This window comes from Phacochoerus africanus, chromosome 1 (assembly GCF_016906955.1).
Source record: "Phacochoerus africanus isolate WHEZ1 chromosome 1, ROS_Pafr_v1, whole genome shotgun sequence".
NCBI lineage: Eukaryota > Metazoa > Chordata > Mammalia > Artiodactyla > Suidae > Phacochoerus > Phacochoerus africanus.
The window spans coordinates 194,185,245-194,205,452 of NC_062544.1; the positions used below are offsets into that span (position 1 = coordinate 194,185,245).

The 20,208-nt window shown below is 36.9% G+C and overlaps 1 protein-coding gene across 1 annotated transcript in view; it reads left to right on the plus strand.

Moving 5' to 3' along the window:
- Positions 1-20,208, plus strand: part of NAALADL2 (N-acetylated alpha-linked acidic dipeptidase like 2) — a 967,277-nt gene that overhangs the window by 565,842 nt on the left and 381,227 nt on the right. The window contains exon 6 of the mRNA XM_047786685.1: positions 19,651-19,794. Within this exon, the coding sequence (XP_047642641.1) occupies positions 19,651-19,794 (144 nt within the window). The remainder of the gene's footprint in view (positions 1-19,650; positions 19,795-20,208) is intronic.

Consider the following 20,208-nt stretch of genomic DNA (forward strand, 5'->3'; position numbering starts at 1 on the left):
CTGCCATTGCTGAATAGAACATGGGGAGAGTTTTGGGTGAAGAAGTAAAAGATTGCTTTATTGCTTTGCCAGGCAAAGAGGGCCACAGCAGGCTAATGCCATAAAGACTGTGCCCCCCTTAGAAGGGATTAGGAGGTAGTTTTATAGTTTTAGGAGTGGAAAATAGGGCTGTGGATAAGGATCAGGATAGAGGGAGGCTTGTATTATCTTTCAAACCTGGCATTTAGTGGCCCTCAGGACTGGTTCTGGTGGTCCTCCTCCTTCTGGGAATGAGGAATACTTCATCAAGTAGTTCTTCCATTTCTTGGGGGTTTCCAGTTCTGTAGACAGGCTCAAAGATAGTGTTGTGCATATTCCTTAAGTAGGAACCAGGACCTTGTTCCAAGGCTGCACTCTTGTCTCTGACTGCTCCTCCCTGGTCTCTGCATCCTCTCCCTTCCCTGATTAGCACAGCTGCCTTTGGGAACTCAGGGAAGATCATGGAGGCTGAAGCTTATTCCCCCAAAACAAGAAATTGTAGACATAGAAAAGCTCGTATACCCAGGAGCCCCACAGGGCACTAGCTTGGTTACAATTGTAGAAATGCAGACTTGTAATCTCTTTTACATTCACATGTTAGCTGTTCATATGGGTTTATATGGAGCTTACTGTTTTTCTGACCCAATCTTTTTTCACTTAAAAAAACAAAATCATGCATACAATGAAGAGCATAAAGGACACTAATTTGAAGTATAAAGGTTACTAAATGTTTCATGTTTATAGCTGTGTAATCATCAGGATTTGGATGTAGAATATATCTATCATCCCCCCAAATTCCCAACCCTATTTTTCACATCCTACTCTTCTAGGAACTGCCTTCTTACTTGACTATAGTCTCCACATAGGCATGTGGCTTGACTTCAGTGTCACTACTGTATCTTTCACAGATGTGTAGAATATAAGAGATGTTCAAGAAAAGATTTTTTTTAAAGAAAGAAAAATTCTTTGCTATATAATATCAAAATGAAAAATTAATTCCTGCAATATAAAATGAGTCTTCTCAAAGATTTCAAATTTCATTCCATTTCATAAGAGCCAAATGTCCAGTCACTAGACCAATTTCTATTGCTTGTCATCCAGCAAAACAAAATCTTCTCTCAGTTAAGAAATTTTATACTGAGGCAGTAAGACAGAGGCATGTCTGAGTGGATAGTTGTGTGTATATGGGTGGGGACAGGGAGAGTTGGTGGGGTTGAGCAATTCAGCCCAGAGTTAGCTAAGCTTATGGAAAGGGAGGAGAATTTGACCCACCCACAGACTCAATCCAGAACTTTCGCAAACTCCTGCCACTCTCTCAACTCCTCCATCTTTTCAATTAGTCTTAGTAATTCTACCTCTTAAATAAGTCTAAATCTTTCTGTTTTTTTCCCACCTTCATCTCTGCTCTGGTAAAAATCAATGTTAATTTCTCACCTGGTCAGCAGCAACTGCTTGCTAACTGATCTCACTGCTTTCTCTCTTAAAATGTCCAGTTCATGCTCTGATACATAATTAATAAGATTTCAAAGCCCCAAGTCTGATTATATCACATTCTTCTGTATAAAACTCAATGCTATTGTTGCTCTTTAAAATTTGCATAAATTATAGCCATATATACCCATATGAACTGTTAATACATGAATGTAAAAGAGATTACAAGTCCACATTTGTACAACCGTAACCAAGCTAGTGCCCTGTGGGGCTCCTGGGCACACAGGACTTTCTATGTCCTCAATTTCTTATTTTTAGGGACCTTTTTTAAGTTTTTTTAAGTTTTATTGAAGTATAGTTGATTTACAATGTTGTCATAATTTCTCTACAGCAAAGTAATTTAGTTATACATGTATACACATTCATTCTCTTTCAGATTATTTTCCCACGTAGATTATCACAGAATATTGGCTAGAATTCCCTGTGTTATACAGCAGGTCACCACTGGCCAAGCATTCCATATACCACAGTGTGTATGTGCCAATACCAAACCCCTAGTCCATCCCTCCTCTTACCATCTGTCCCCTTTGGTAACTATAAGTTTGGTTTCAAAGTCTGTGAGTCTCCTGTTCTGTAAATAAGTTCATTTGTATCCTGTTTTTAGAGTTCATGTATAAGTGTTATCATATGTTTGTCTTTCACTATTTGACTAACTTCACTTAGTATGATCATCTCTACATCCATCCATGTTGCTGCAAATGGCATTATTTCATTCTTTTCAATGGCTCAGTAATATTCCATTGTATATATGTACCCTTTATCCGTTCCTCTGTCAATGGACATTTATGTTGCTTCCTTGTCCATGTCATCCATCAGCAAACAGGCTGCCTAAAGTCCTCCCAGGCACAAAGCTACCTGTAATCACATCTAGAGACAAAGCTCCACCTACCAGTGGGCAGGCACCAGTCCCTCCCATCAGGAAACCAGCCACAAGACCCTTTATGAACTTCACCCATAAGGGGCAGAGAACAAAAGCAAGAGAGTCTGTAGTGCTATAGCCTGCAAGAAGATCATTCATATTATTAACTATATTATATATATATATATATAAAACTTTTTTTTCATTCAGCTAAAATTAGTATGATGAGTCTCACAGATATTATCATCTTATATAGGTCTTACTTCTCTGTTATCCAGAAATATGCTCAATGAAGAACTATTTATTTTGTCTATTCATTATTACTTCCCCAGTGAATTTTTCCCCATCTCAAAATCACATAAATTGCTAAACCTGTCAGATTAACATAGAGGCAGATTCTGAAAGTTTGTTGTGACTACATTTAAAGATTCTGTGCATTTTTTTGTTGTTAACTAAAACAGTGTTGAATCTTTTATGCCATTAGTGAGACATTAATTTTAAATAAATTTTTATTACTTATGAAGAAATATTTAATATTAGTGTCAACAATGGATCAGTGTAAGTTGTATAGATATAATATGGGATCTTATAAATCTAGTATGTCATTGATGTTTTTATTGAAACTTGAAATAATTTTCAAATTTCAAATAGTTCAAATAAATCCTGAATACACACAGAAGGTGGTTGATGTCTTCTTTTGTACTGAAAAATGAATTTGACTTTAACATAAAACATTCTAAAAATAGGCATCTAGCTTTCATATGATTTATGTTTTCTTTGAAGCAACCTTGCAAGTGTGTTGCTCTTTTTAGTTCATTTTTTTCCAAAGGTACTATGATAAAGCCGACACAGACTATCCTGTTATCTGTTTGTGTACCTCAGTACACTTCATAAGTTGGGCACGAAGCAGAAATGTTTATTTTTTCTCCATGGGAACCTCAAAAGAATTAAAGGAAGTGATGGCAAGACAATATGCTCTATCAGAAGGAGCAACAAGAGACTGCATTTTTTTTCGGTTCTAATGGCCAGTATATGGATGGTATTTGTCACTGGAATAATGTGGCTCATTTATATTGTACCAGTTCTTCTGTGGAGCTCAAAGCACTTTATGGGCACTCTCATTAATCCTAAAGCCTTGCTATGGGCTAGGTATTTGGCAGCTTTTGTCCTCATTTTATGACCTGGGAGACTGTATTTTAAAGAATGTCATTGCGCAGGCATTTGCAGTGTTCAGAAAATAGCCAGTGGGGTTAACTCTAATGTGAACAGGTGAGAAGGACTTCTTACTTTATTTGTAAAGTATTGATGGTAATAATTGTCCCAAGAAGCCAACTGCTAGATGTAATTGTGTAAAATATTGCGGCTCCTCTTCACCTCCAGGACATTTTTCCTTTGGAAGCTGTGTTGCGCATAGGACTTTCACTCTTCTACATATCCAGGATTTAAACCTTAATTGCTTACTCTCTTACCTCATTGCCACCACGCCATTCAGTGGGTTGCCAAGTCTCTCGTGTGTGGAGACTTTTCATGTGGATCTTTATCTTTCTGCCTCCAGAGACATCTTTTTTCCATGCAGGTATTCTTGTTGAGAAACTGCAGTAACTTCTAGTAGTTTTGACACTAGAAACTTATTTCACAGTCTAAAAGAAGCAGACCCTGAGTCCACTTCTCTTGCTTAGCAGCTAATTTTTTTTTCATGTTTAAAAGTTCTATTGAGGTATAGTTGATTTACAAGGTTGTGATAATTTCTGCTATACAGCAAAGTGATTCAGTTATACATGTACACATATCCATTCTCTTTTAGATTCTTTTCCTATATTGATTAGCTTACCAGCTATTAAGCATCTCCAAGTTTCTCAGCTTTAGGGCCATTTCCATAAGATGGAAATAATAACTGGCTTGAAATGTTGTATCATCATATATAATGTATGGAAATGGAATAAGATAGTATATACTAAATAATAAGCTCTGTGTCTGGCAAAAAATGGGATCTACTTGTGTTGTTTTCATTATGTTCCTTTTTCCAGTTCTGCATAGTGTTCTGAAATCAATATTTCTAATGTCCACTTTCACATTATCAATTCTCTGCTGAAAACCCTATCCAAGACCCCAGTACTTAATATTCTCTCCACACTTCTTACTTGTCATACAAGGCCCCTGCACAATATGGACTCTAATTCTCACCTTAATCTGCAATGTCCATGGTGATCTCAGTTAACCTTGGCTGCTTGCCGCTCCCTTTTTATACCTTTGTTTTCCCATCATAGCCCCTTTAATCATGTTGATTCTTTTGTCTGGAATCATCTCTCTCATTCATATTTTCTTTATAGGTTGAATTTTGTATGTTGAGTAAAAATCCTATCAAAACCAGGATCATTCAAAACCAGATGTAGATAGAGAGGACTGTTCTAGTCATAGTTTTTTAGCCACACTCTGACACATTGCCACTGACCATTCATGGGACACTACTGTGCCACTTACTCATTAGCTGTCTAATTTTCGTTTCCACTGAATTCATCACTGTCCTTTTCAGATATCTATTTCACCTTTATTTCTGGAGTACTTGTTCTCTCCAGACCTCTCCAAGTCTCCTGGCCCTCCTGGTTCACGTCACATGCCCTGACCAAAGGCCTTTGGTTTCTAGCCATTCCAGAGTTTTTTCATTCACTGCCTAGTTCCAGTCAGGAAGCTGGAGGTTTTGGATCATCTCTCCCCATCCAGATCTTCTGCTGGGATGCCTATTTCTGTCCATACCCACCTGGCACACAAATGCATTTAAATAGAGGTACTAGACCAGGATCTATTTTTGCTCTGGAATAACTTCTTGGACTTTTAAAAGTTTTTTTAATAATTTAAATTCCCACTCATTTCCTGCCTCTCCTAGGAACCATTCATGATATTGACTAAGCGTGACCAAAAAGGTTCTTTATGTGTAGCTTAGTGTAATCCAATATTACATCTTGGATTATTAGGAAAATTACATGAAGAAGCTAGGAAGAAAACTTAGGGCATGGTGAATAATCTTGCATTTTTTTTTCTGTTATCATGAAAAGCTTTAAAAGATAATTGTGTATTTGTGTATGGTGCTGTTTAAAGTCCTACCTGCACAATGACATTCTTTAAACTATAGTCTCCCAGGTCATAAAACGAGGACAAAAGCTGCCAAATACCTAGCCCATAGCAAGGCTTTAGGATTATTAACAAAGTCATCATCTGTATCCTTAAAGAACACCCTAGGCATTCACTGGACTGTTAGTGCTGCATTGTGCCTAGCCATGACTCTCACTGAGCCATTTCAGTGTGTTCTATGACTTCAAAAAAGACATTATTTAGTGAGATACCCTTTCAATTCACTAGAAAAAAAGAAAAAAAAACACCTTAGTCTTTTTAAAAAATTTTTGCATGTGAATTTAAGTTCCATTTTATAAAATATTTTGAGGACATGTACATCCACAACAAGTGGATTGAATTACATTCACCGAGTTATAGGACTTTTCTGTAAGAAAATTCTCAGATGTATAAATTCTGAGGAAGTATTAATAATAGAATATTTTGAGTAGAATTCTGTGTACAGATAATTCTTGATGATCAATCTCTGCTTATTAGCTGAAGGAATTTTTACCATGGCCCATGTTTAAAAAGTTACATTTTTTTTTCTTCCAGGTGTATCTTCTCTGAATATACACTACTACTATAGCAATATACTAGAGGGACATTTTTCAAATCACAATTCTATGTGTGATTAATAGTAAAAAAATAAATTTAATAATTTTTAAGAAAAATCATAAGCCATAATTTATCAAAATCTTTCATATACCCCATTCCAACTATGAGGAACGTTTCTGTAAGTACAGAATATTCACCTAAAATTTAGATGGAACCACATAAATAACAAAGAATTTCTTTCCATATAAAGCCAGGAAAGATTTCTATTAAGTTCCTATCAGGATTGTAAAGTACCATATGTTATTCTAAAAAATGTTGGAGAGGAAATCATTAGCTTATTTAAATGATTATTCATGGACAAGTTTTGAATCAAAATCTTAAAATCCTTAGACATTGTACATAGGATGAGTTTAAGGCTACAAAAAAGGTGAAAAACTTCCCAGAGTCAGTTACCAATTAGTGGTAGAGTAAGGAGCAGATGTTGGTCTCTGAAATCCAGACCATTGTCCCTGTCTTGTGTCAGTGTTTCCATCGCAAGAACAGAAAATAAACAAGAAGCCATGAAGAGCTGGGAGGTGCTTCATATAGATGGCTCATTTAACCTAACATCTGTATTAAAAGAGCAAGGGTTAATTCTTTTTCACTTTTACTATCAGAAAACATCTAAAAAATAAGTTAATCCAGAAATCATGCACCCGTTTTCTGCTTGTTCATCTCATCAGTCTCATAAAATAATGTGTTATCATTATAATCTGGTAAGAAGAATTTTATTGTAAATTAATGGTTGCATACTTCCACAACAACCAGAAAACAAAGCACATCTATACAGTTTATTTTCTGCCTTTTAAAAATGCAAACTATACTTTTTCTAAAACAAGAAACTTTGCAAATCATTGCAATGTTCATACCCTTCAAGTTTGAGATGAGAAGTTTCTCGGGGGAATGCCTCTGAAGAGGATTGCTTTGCTTATTTTACATGTAATGTACAGATGGCCAATTATTCCAGTTATGACTCTAGACTACTCGCCTCGAAGTAAAGAACAAACTAAATATTTTATCTGTTAGTTTGTTTTTCATATGATATGGTTTATAGTTTATTTCCAAATGTTCACATTCTTAGAATGCTTTAGGGAATGAAATAGTCTTGGAGTAGACAAATGACAAATACAAAGTAAGAAATATTTAGTTACATGAAATAGGGTATCACTTCTCATACAACAAATTATTCTTCTGAAATAGAATTAAGAAAACATGTGTAAGTATCTGAATATTACCATTGCCATTGTACATCTACATTTTCACTTAAAATGAAAATTTATAAATTCAGTAAGAATAAAACATTATGCCTAAGAAATTCCTATTTTTTTCAGTAGAAAGGGTAATACTCCAAAAATCTTTAGAGAATTTGTTGCTAATGATGACCTCATCCACCTGAAACAGAGCGATTTACCTTGTCTTTGAAGTAATTATTTCAATGTGCTTTAAAGCTGTTTAGAAAAGTATTTATAAAAATACAGTATCATCGGAGTTCTCATTGTGGTGCAGCAGAAACAAATCTGACTAGTAACCATGAGGTTGCAGGTTCAATCCCTGGCTTTGCTCAGTGGGTTAAGGATCCAGCATTGCCGTGAGCTGTGGTGTAGGTCACAGACATGGCTCAGACCCTGCATTGCTGTGGCTATGGCATAGGCCAGCAGTTGTAGCTACAATTTGACCCTCGTCTGGGAACTTCCCTATGTTGTTAGTGTGGACCTAAGAAAAAATAGAAGAAAAAGAAAGAAAGAAAGAAAAATATAGTATTATAATCTGTAAATAATGAATTTATTTATGACACATCAGTTGTCAACTAACAGTGTAATTAAATACTATTCTTTTATCTTACATATGAAAAGACGCATGGCATCTTAACTGAAAATCAAAAAATTTAATTGCAATAATAAAAACTCTTCTTTTTTTATTTTTAAATTTTTTTTTACAGAATAAAATACATACATTTAAACACAATTACATTCACACAGATTATTATAACATGGATCTTAAGAAACAGATTAAGTGACTCCCACTGGAGAAGTGGAATGGAAAATATGCTGAGACAGGAAATTTATTCTATACTTTATCCCAATTTTATGGCTTTCATTTTACTACTTAGTTTTATCTATTACATTTCAATTTTTCTTTAAAAATTAGCATTATATTAAATTGTTATATTATGCAACTAAAATTTATAAACAAGAAAGCCTTATATACCATTAAATATTTTATATAGCATAGTAAAAAGAATAACTTAACTGGTAAGCATAACAAAAATAATACACCCTCTGAAAATAAGTAAAATATAAAATGCATAAGTTGGTTAAAAAACAGTGTAACTATATAAATATGTCCTCACAATTTGTTCCATCTCATTGATTCTTCAATAAAGGCATTACACCTTTCTAGGTGATGTGATAAACAAGACATTATAGACTTTACATTGTACCATGGAGAGAAATGATTATTAATAATACAATTGTAGAACTGTATTACTTAATTGTACAATTGCATCATTTAATTATAATTATCATAAATTCATTGATGGAGAGAAAATCAGAATCAGATCTAAGAAGACTTCAGCATTCCAAGAATGATGTCAAATGACCCCCTTCATGGTGGATTATGCACTTATTTACTATGAGATATATTTCTTCTCCAGAGATTCCTTGTTTGTGTAATAATTGTAGATTTTTGGTTTGCAGTTATTCTAAGGTTTTGATGTAAGAGTCTATATGTATATGAGATTGTTTTAAGTTGTTGTCCTCTTAATTGCAAGTTCATCTCCAGTGTCCCGCATTTGTACCCACCTCTTCTCATGATTTCTGATTTTGATGGTATAATTGTGCATGGATGATTTCATATCTTTACTGTATATATACCTTTACTGGTGAGCCTTCTCATTTGTGGAATTTTTGTTTCCTGTTGCTGATCTTTTCTTTCCTGCCTAGAGAAGTTCCTTTAGTATTTCTTGTAAGGCTGGTTTAGTGTTGCTGAATTCTCTCAGCTTTTGCTTGTCTGAGAAGGTTTTTATTTCTCCTTCAAATCTGAAAGAGAGCCTTGCTGGGTAGAGTAATCTTGGTTGGAGGTTTCTTCCTTTCATCACGTGAAGTATATCATGCCACTCCCTTCTGGACTGCAGAGTTTCTGCTGAAAAATCTGCCGATAACCTTATTGGGGTTCCCTTGTATGTTACTTGTTTCTTTTCCCTAGCTGCTTTCAAGATTTTCTCTTTGTCTTTAATTTTGGTCAGTTTGATTAATATGTGTTTCAGGGTGTTTCTCCTTGGGTTTATTTTATATGGTACTCGTTGTGCCGCCTGGATTTGAGTGAGTGGTTCCTTTCCCATGTTAGGGAAATTTTCGGCTATTATCTCTTGGAATATTTTTTCTGTCCCCTTCTCTCTCTCTTCTCCTTCTGGCACCCCTATAATACGGATGTTGGTGCATTTAACATTGTTGCAGAGTTCTCTGAGACTCTCTTCATTTTTTTTCAATCTTTTTTTTCATTTCTGTTCTGCATCTGTAATTTCCACTAATCTGTCCTCCACCTCACTTATTCGTTCTTCTGCCTCCAGTATCCTGCTGTTAGCTGCTTCTAGTGAGTTTTTTATTTCAGTTATTGTATTTTGCATCTCTTCTTGTTTAAGTTTTATATCTTGTATCTCTTTGCTCAGTGTTTCCTATAGTTATCCATTTTTGCCTCCAGTTTGTTTCCAATGTCTTGCATCATCTTCAGCATCAACAGTCTAAAGTATTTTTCCTGGAGGCTGAGAATCTCCTCATTGCTTAGCTGATTTTCTGAGGTTTTTCCTTTCTCCCTCATCTGAGTTATAGTTCTCTGTCTTTTCATTTTTATAGGTTTTTGGTGTGGTGACCTTTTTATAGATAATAGAGCTGTAGCCTCTCTTACTTCTGGTGTCTGCCCCCCTTGTGGCTGAAGTCAGTATGGGGGGCTTGCTGTAGGCTTCCTGATGGGAGGAGCTGATGCCTGCCCCCTGGTAGGAGGAGCCGATTCTAACCCCTCTGGTGGGTGGGGCTTAGTCTGGATGGGATTAGGGGCTGCTGTGTGCCTGAGGCTCTTTAGGTAGCCTGTTTACTGAGGGGTGGGGATGTGATCCCACCTGAATTGTTTGCCCTGGGGCTTCTCAGCACTGACTGAGGGGTAGGGCCTGATTTTCCCAAAATGGCCACCTCCAGAGAAAGGCAACTGCTGAATATTCCTGAGAGCTTTGCCTTCAATGTCCTTGTGTCACAACAAGCCACATTCACCCCTGTTTTCCAAAGATGTCCTCCAAGAACTGCAGTCAGGTTTGACCTAGGTTCCTGTGGAGACCTCGCTCTGCCCTGGGACCCAGTGCACGTGAAATTCTGTGTGCACATTTTAAGAATGGGGTCTCCATTTCCCCCAGTCCTGTGGAGCTCCTGTGCACAAGCCCCACTGGCCCTCAATGCCAAATGCTCCAGGGGCTCTTTCTCCCAGTGACAGATCCCAGCATGTAAGGGTTTGATGTGGGGCTCAGAACTCTCACTCCTGTAGGTGAGTCTCTGTGAGCCAGTTAGTTTTCAGTCTGTGGAGCTTCCCACCCGGGAGGTATGGGGTTGTTTATATCACGAAATCGCCCCTCCTACCTTTTGATGTGGCCTCCTCTTTTTCTTCTGGATTAGGGTATGGGTTTCCAGTCTATTTGGGTGGAGATTGCTCAGTCTTTAGTTGTGAATTTTGTTGTTTTTAGGTGAGAAGTTGAGCTCCAGTCCTTCTATTCTGCCATCTTAATCCCGTCCTAAAAACTCTTCTTTAATTGACTGTTTGACAATTTACTACAAATTCCAAGGCTGAATAGCCACAGATACACAAATGATCAAGCATATTTGTTTAAGAGGAGAGAATGATGGTAATTTGTATTTTAAGGTCCTGTGTGCCAAATAAATTCACCTTACCAATTTAAATCTTGAGTATATATGTCTAGCCTGTGCCATATCTGTGATCAATTCCTTTGAATAAGTTTATTGGAAAGGTAGAGTCCAAATTAAATTAACAAATATTAACATAAATTAATATTAATAAAGAATTTTCCTATGCACTACCTTTTTTTTTTTTTTGCCTGCACCCATAGCATGCTAAAGTTCCCAGGCCAGGGATTGAACCTAAGCCACAGCAGTGACCCAGGCTACAGCAAGTAACAATTCCCTAGCTCCTAGGCCACTAGGGAACTTCCCTTAAGTACTACTTTTTATAAATAAAATTATACTCTACATAATGTTTATGCTCTTTTAAAATCAGAATATACAGATACCTTCCTTTATGTTACTTTCTACTCTCTCTAATGTAAAACTAAATATAATTGTTTTTAGAATGCATTAGCTAAAGCTAATTAAATTATTTCTACTCATATATAATTAAATATTATGATATTTACTAGGGAATGTGGCAGGCAGCTTTAGCTTTAGAGGACCAAGGAAATGAGATGAGACCATCCGTGTCTTCATTTTTAGCATTTTGTGATTACAGGTGTTATATCAAGAGTCATGAGACTTAGACTTAAACACGGGTAGGATTATTCATTCAAAAAATATTCAATGAGCCCTACTACTCTTTACTATGCAGTATCCTAAGTTGTGGCAACATAGTAAAGATTAAGCCCTCAAGAAGTTTATATTCTGGTCAGTGAGCAAAAACTGAAAAGGAAATTAGAGCATAGCCATGTTTACTAAATGTATAAGCAACTTCTGTTTGAGATCCATACAAGGACCAAGCTTCCCAGAATAAGTGACATCTAAAATTTGGGCAAACTGACATCAGCCAGCTTTTGACCTACAAATTTTATGTTAGTTTGAGAGAAGGCAAGAATTATGACGTGCACTAACCAAATAGCAGTTTTCATTTTAGTTATGAAGCTAGCTATCAGTAATAACCCTTTATGATAAAAATAAATATCTATTGTATACATGTGTGGGGGTATATATATATATATATATATATATATATATATTTATGTATATTTTCATGTATCCGCACGGAGAACATGGATGAGTTCAGAGAATCCTGCATAGCACAAAGCACATAGCACATAGTGTATCATGTAGCATAGCTCTAAGTGTTAAGTATTTCATGTTTAATAATAACCTGGACAACACAATACCAATTTGACAAGCTTGAAGGAAGATGGTGATATTCATAACCAGCAGGGTATAAGACACTGAAATAATAAAACATCAGCTATATTTACAAGGACAACAAAATGACTAGCCAATTTAGTGCACCGGTCATTTCAGGGAAATAACTGCAAATTTAGTGAGCTAAGATAAAAATGTAAAAACATGCCAGTTATTTAATGGTCTGATTTCTGTCAAAGTGGCAGTCCTCCAGAGAAAGTCAAATCAAATATGCTGGGTTAACATTGCTGATATCAGCCTGTTCATTTGATATTTGAGTCTTTTTCATAAAAGTGCTACACAAAATGTATTTTTAAATCTCTGCCTTTTAAGCTCTTTGATTGCTTGGTTCCCTGGCAAGTGGGAAGTATTTACACTTTAGGTTCGTCAGTCTTTTACTGTAATGAATTAGAATAGTTGAAAACCAAAAAAAGGAAAAAGAAGTTGAGTTGGTTAGCTGTTATAATATTCATGACTTAAATAAAGTATTGTAAATGTAATTTTGATCTTTAGATCACTAAAGGTATCTTTTGGAAAAGGACAAAAACAAAAAGAAATGCTCTCAGTCCAATTTAAATTTGTTCTTTAGTGATAGCATATGCACAGACTTGTTACCCATCTTGAAAGAGACCCTCTGAGCAAACTGTTAATTTGGAGTTTACGGATGTAGGCAATTTGGGGTAAGATGAACAAACATAGTCTATTATTCTTTATCATCTTCATACTACTTTTTATATCTTTTTTGCCATGATATTTACATAAATTTTGCTATGAAAAATATACAATGAATTAGGCCACTGCCTCCCTGATGTGCATTTAATCACTTGAGAATCCTGTTAGGCTACAGATTCTAATTCCGAAGGGCTAGAGTGGGGCCCGAGATTCTGCATTTCTAATGAGTCTCGCCCATGCTGCTTGTCCACACTGAATTGCAAGGGTCTATAGTTATATCATGTAGCACAGATCTCTCTCCCTCACATACACACACACACACAGAGTCAGGTGCCAGGGTTGAGTTACACACCTCAATTTGGAAGTCCAGCTGTCCTTCCCAATTGTGGCACAGTCTCATCACTGGGCCATCCAAGGCCTTTCTTGTTTTATTTATCAGCACATTTTCTTTACCTTCTCTCCCTTCTCAGTGCTTTAATTCTGAGAATCCCATTGTATAAGATGTCTCTCCCTGAAGGTTTATCTTTCTTGATACTTTTTGGATAATTGGAACTTGCTTTATACACTAATGTTTAGATTGAATTTAAAAGAATTCCATCCTCCCACACAAAAAAAGTAACATAGCAAACAGCAAAGAGAGTGTACATGTTTTCTTTATACACTACATGCTTGAAGTGGGCATCAACAGTTTGAAAAAACCAGAATGACAAACCATTAAATATGTATAATTAGAAACCATTTTATTTATATTTAACCTCAGTTCTAAGCTTCAACCACTGTGGTTCAGGCTCTCAGCCTCTGAGATGATGTATTATTATTATTTTTTTTTTCTTCAGCAATGACATAGTGAAGCCCTTTCAGTATGATCTTGGTTGTTATACTAGGTGGGATGACAGTCTTATAGTGAAATTACATGTTCAGTGTCAAGCAGTGAGTCAGTGATGGAGCCAGCCTTGGGACTGTGCATAGACAGTTTTCTCTTTCTCTATATGCATGTGGTATTGAATTGTGGATTGGATGATTGTATGGGATGGTTCAATCTGAATCTGTTTTTTTCTTTCTTTTTATGGCTATACCTGCAGCACATGGAAGTTCCTGGGCTAGGGTTCAAATTGGAGCTGCACCTGAGGCCTACACCACAGCCACAGCAACACCAAATCTTAGCCACATCCACAACCTATTCCACACCTTGCATTAAGCCACTGAGTGAGGCCAGGGGTCAAACCTGCCTCCTCACAGAGACAATGTTGGGTCCTTAACCCACTGAGCTACAATGGGGATTCCCATAGACTTGAATCTTTATCTGGATTATAAAGAGTTTACAAAGTGAAGGGAGAACTAGCTACCTTTAAAATGAAACTTGTTGTCAGTCTTTACTGAGCATAAACAATGTACAAGATATGCTATAAAAGGTATAATCTAAAAGTTCTAAAACATACTGTCAAAGTTTTCTGGATCGTATGTTTTGCATCAAGGTATATAACCCTCCTGATTTTCAGCTCAGATCTAATGGGTTCTTATACTTCATAAATGTTTTAAAATACAGCTGAATACATATGGTACATGTGTTTGGTTTTATTCAAAATCTCTTAATAATGTAAGAAAATGAAATTCTCTCATTTCTTCTTCAATAAACAGGTTAAAAAATGACTGTTCTCTATAACTTAGTGTTAGTATCCTGTAATGTCTTTCCTTTAGCAGTTCCCTGCTGGTCCAGTGGTTAAGGATACAACATTGTCACTGTGGTGTTTTGAGTCACTGCTGTGGTGCAGGTTCAATACCTGGCCTAGGAACTTAGGTGCAGAAAAAAAAAAAAAAAATCCTGCTTTTAGTATCTGCTTTCAGAAATAAATTGTTTGTCAAATTTCCATTAAGCTGGAGGTGAAAAATTAATGAACCACTTACTTCAGATATTTCAAAACTAATGCAAATCTATTAGTCATGCTGTACAAAAAAATCAAAGATTTTGGTATGTTCAATTACTGTTTAGGTTTCAATCACATTTAACTTTTAAATACATTGTTTCAGATGCTTAATAGAGCATTCAAGAGAAAAAAGGAATGCTGTTACCGATTTTTTATTAACTTATAAATACATCTCAAAGATAGTTTTATTTATATAAATTTTTTCCCCACAAAACATAATTTTAGAGCAAAGTTAATTAGTGAGTTGATGGTGATGGGTGAGTTTTGAAGGTTTTGAGAGTAGTCAGCTAGGGAGAAAGCACTAATGTACAACAAGCACAGGATTCATAGAATTCTGTTTTATTTTTCAGTTGTACTTCTCCATTTTCTAGGCACTCAGAAAACCAGTAAGATGGAGTCATTGAAACTACTTTTCAAGGAATTGTTAATCCATCCCCCTTACCTCCTTCCCTGGCTCTCTCTTTTCATTTCCTTCCTTCTTTCTTCCCTTCTTTCCTTCCTTCCTTCCTCCCTCCCTCCTTCCCCTCCTCCCTTCCATCTTTTCCTTTCCTCTTCCCTCTCTCCCTCCTCCCCCTGCTCACTTCCTTTCTTCCTTCCTTCCATCCATCCATCAATCCTTGAGCTGCTGTTAGATCCTGGCAATGTGCTGGGTATTGTGTGTCATTCAGTGATGTGGAAGACTTTATCCTTTTCCTGAAGGAATTTAGAGCTTAAAAGAGAAAACCAGAGTGTTTTTACATAGTGATAACGTTAGTGAGAAACAGCAAGCACTAGAAAACAACAACAGCAGCAACAACAACAATGAAAAGTTGGGATTGGAAAGAACTATATAGTTCAGACACGTGATCCATGAAAAGAGAAAGTCACGTGGAAGGACTGGCTTCAGCAAAAACATGGAGGATATAAATCACAGAACATGTGGGGGGGGGCAGCTGAAGTTTTAGCAAAAGATGCATATAGAGGAGTGACAGGAAATAATATTGGAAATATAAGGTCTGAGATTTTGAAGGGCCTTGAATGGCAAGTTTAGTAAAAGAAGTTTAGTATTTGAACTAGGGAGAGGTGCAATCATGCAGCGTTATAGGAAATTTTGTGTTGGCAACATGTTAACACCTAACATCCATGAAAACTGCAGAATAACAGATTGCACGTTTCTCATAAATACTCTTTCACTGTCTCATGTACACTTTAGGTTTCAAAGTTAATGGCTGAGGGAGAAAATACATGCTGGGAGAGCCAGAGCGAGATGGCTATATCAGGACCTCCCAGGTGCTGAGTGAGACACACTGTGCCTTGAGATACTAATCACTGTGCCTCCAGGTGCAGCCTGGAGCAACTGCGACTCAGGAATGGTCACTGGCTGAGAACATCTTCTTTATGGTCTGAAAATCGCCTTCACTTGACTTTAACAGGTTGCACGACTCCTAGCATCTTCTTTGTGAACCATGCAAGGCCTAAATTACAGACATTGAACCTGGACAGTTGCACAGAACCCACAATGAGAAGGGCCCACCCTTGATTCAAGGCTCTGCTTTTGCTGTACTGAAATCTCTCCTAGCTTGTGAACAAGAAGTCCTACATTGCTATTTTGCTCTGGGCCCAGCAAATTATATAGCCATACTTGGCCCTATGACATAAAATGTGGTCAAAATGTGCTATAATATATCCATATCAAAAGGGCTACAAAGTTATGAGCCCAGCTCTATGTTTATATCACAAAATTGATCCTAAGCTTAAATATTTTTTCTTCAAAGCTGTGACTTCTGTGACTGCCATAGGCCTAAGCTAAATATGCCATTATAGCATGGTGGTTTTCCTGAAGATAAACTAAGGAAACACTCCCAAAACATATTTTCTCATTTATAATCTGCCTCCTGGTATCCTTGATTTCTGTACCCCTGCAGTCCTATCAAATTAAATTCTGAGAAAACCTATGGCAATTATTTTACCTAATAAAAGTTCTGAAAAATATAATTCTGTGTTTTCAAACACTGTTGGCAGCCTCTTAGGATCATTTTGTGGTATACTTCCTTTTCTGACTCAGTAAAAATATATCAACTGGATAAATATATATATATTTTGTTTTTTCCTTATGCAGAGTTTATTCTTGCCATTCTCTTTACTCTGAGTACTTGTGTATTTTTCTCTTACTTGTTAATCATAGTTATTTCTCTCTTTATTTTCATTTAAATTTTATTTTTCAAAGTTCTAAATGAATATAAGTAGATGTTTCTACAAAGATTAATTTATAAAAATGTGTCACCTTCCTCCAACCTTCCCTGTATCTGTCTCCACACTCTCTGTGTCCCAAAGGCAAGCATTTAATTACTTTCAATATTTTTAGTTACCTTTTTTTTTCATACTTACATCTCTCCCTCTCAAGAGCATGTTTAAGAGTTAAATTCATTTTTCAGTTGTATCCATTATACTGACTTACCATCTGAAAGATAAAGATTTAATTTGGTTTCATAAGTTCCCATGCACCATCATCCCTGACTTTTTCACTTTTTTCTTTCTTTTCTTTTTTTTTTTCTCCTTTTTATGGCCGCACCTGCAGCCTATGGAAAGTCCCAGGCTAGCCATTGAATCGTAGCTACAGCTGCTGGCCCATGCTACAGCTACAGCAACACAGAATATGAGCTGTGTGTACACCACAGATCATGGCAACACCAGGTCTCTGACACACTGATTGAGGCAGAGATCCAACCTGCATGTGCTAGTCAGATTCATTTCCACTGCACCACAATGGGAACTCCCCCTTTTCTTTTATCTTTTTTTGTTAAAGAATGATATCAACATTATTATTTTTTAATTTTATGGCCACACCTGCAACATACAGAAGTTCCCCAGTCAAAGACTGAATCTGAGCCATAGCTGTGACCTACATATACCACACCTGTGGCAATGTTGGATTCTTTAACCCATTGAGCCTGGCCAAGGACCGAACCCATACCTCCGCAATGATCAGAGCCATTGCAGTCTGATTCTTAAGCCATTGTGCCACAGCAAGAACTCCAAAAGTCATGACCATGTAGATGTTATTCATGATATACAACAGTTGCATTTCTTTCTCAAATTTCACTCTTTGAAACTGTTAGTTGTCTTATTTTATAGACTTCCAATTTTTTGTGTATATCTAGAACCTCTTCCAATGCTAATTATCTGATCTTTTTTTTTAAGGGCTGCACCCACAGCAAATGGAGGTTCCCAGGCTAGGGGTTGAATTGGAGCTGTGGCTGCTGGCCTACACCACAGCCACAGCAATGTGGGATCCAAGCCTCGTCTGCGACCTACACCACAGCCCATGGCAACACCAGATCCTCAATCTACTGAGAGAGGCCCGGTATCAAACCTGCATCCTCATGGATGCTAGTCAGATTTGTTTCTGCTGAGCTGTGATGGAAACTCCTCTCTGATCTTGCTATAAATATTTTCTCAATACACAAAGACACATCTGTATTCCCATTATTTTTATCCTCATGGAGACCTTCCTCTTGAGCTCACTAGGTCTCTTATCCTTGCTAGGTCTGCTGCACATGTGCCTCTTTAGGATTGTCCTTCGCGGAGAGCTCCTACTTAAGATTTGCAACATTAAGTTGATTGGAAGTACATGGGTGGGATGTATTGACTGATAAGTTTTAATGTAGGATGTCTTGGGGGAGTTGTTTTATCAGTAGACTTCCAGATTTTCAGTATTTTTCCATATTCTCCATGGCCCTGGTCCCATTCACTACAAGTGAATTTTCTCTTGCTCTACCTGGGAGGAAGGATTCTGGCCACTGGGAAAGTAAGACATCTGGAGTCTCAGCAGTCATAACACTGTCCCATTTAAAGTGTGAGAGTCACATTTCCCTATGTCTGGGGTTCCCCTGTTCAGTACCCCACATTTGGTCTCTGCCAGAGGGAGGGAGGAACAGGCATTTTTCATGTTTACTGAGTGAGTGAAGGGTTCAGAAGAGACCCTTTCACAATCAGAATTTCATCAAACCTTCCTGTTTCCAATCCCTCCGTTACCCTTATTTTATTTTATTTTATTTTATTTATTTATTTATTTATTTTTTGTCTTTTGTCTTTTGTCTGTTGTTGTTGTTGCTGTTGTTGCTATTTCTTGGGCCGCTCCCTCGGCATATGGAGATTCCCAGGCTAGGGGTCGAATCGGAGCTATAGCCACCGGACTACGCCAGAGCCACAGCAACGCAGGATCCGAGCCGCGTCTGCAGCCTACACCACAGCTCACGGCAACGCAGGATCGTTAACCCACTGAGCAAGGGCAGGGACCGAACCCGCAACCTCATGGTTCCTAGTCAGATTCGTTAACCACTGCGCCACGACGGGAACTCCATACCCTTATTTTAATATGTAGCTGGTATTACCAGTTCCTAAACCGTTCTGTGCTCTGTGATAACAAACTGCTTTGCTTTTCAGCTTCCCATTTCTTCTGGCTTAGGTTTTGGTCTCCTTAATCTGTTACATTATTTGACACATACTCATCTGCTTTCTAGATCTAGAATCTTATTACTAGTGTCTCTCCTATTCCCTTGGCCCCTGTGGATTTATGTGTTCTTATCCCTTTGGTATCATTTCAGTGGTGAGTGGAAGTAAATGCCTGTGTACAATCTGCCATCATTAACGAGGATACATAATAGTATTTGGACTGAAATTTTATTATGAAGTATCTCAACTCATTTTTAATAAGTAGACAGAGAAAAAGGAATAAACAAACAAATTAACTAAAACTGCTCACAATTTAAATACTTATTACAAAAAATTCTGCTCTTCAAGTGTTTTTAACTTCTGTTTACTGAAGATTCTGCTCTTTCTCTTTTGAATACAGATGGAAGCTTTAGGCAAAACCGATCAAACCTCACCTCTCTACTAGTACAGCCCGTCTCAGCATCTCTCATTGCAAAACTTATCTCTTCACCGAAAGCTACAACTAAAAACAATGCCTGTACCCCTCTAGAACTTCCGAATAATGGTAAAGTATTTAATGCTATTCCGTGTGTCTTATAGTTTCTGATTACTTTTAACCTCTGCAATTGACATGATGAGGATTATTCCTTTAAAAAATATTTTTAATGAGATTAGCATTTATTTCTGTTCTCTGGCCCTTTAAGGGACATTTTTTGAAAGTAATTTTGGTAAAGACTGAGAGTTGGCCAAACTGAGAGATGAAAAAAAGAAGAAAAGCGTTTTGAACTGCAACAAAGTAAAGCAGCTTTACAAATAAAGCATTTTGTACATTCATGAAAATCTGCTTAACATAGCTTCTCAGTTTCAGCTTCAGCAGTCTTGTTGCCTGCCAAGATTCAGTGGATAGCAGTCAGCTATCTGGGGTATGAAGTCTTTTAGTAGAAAGCATTAAAGCCTAATTCCTGCAATTGACTAAAAA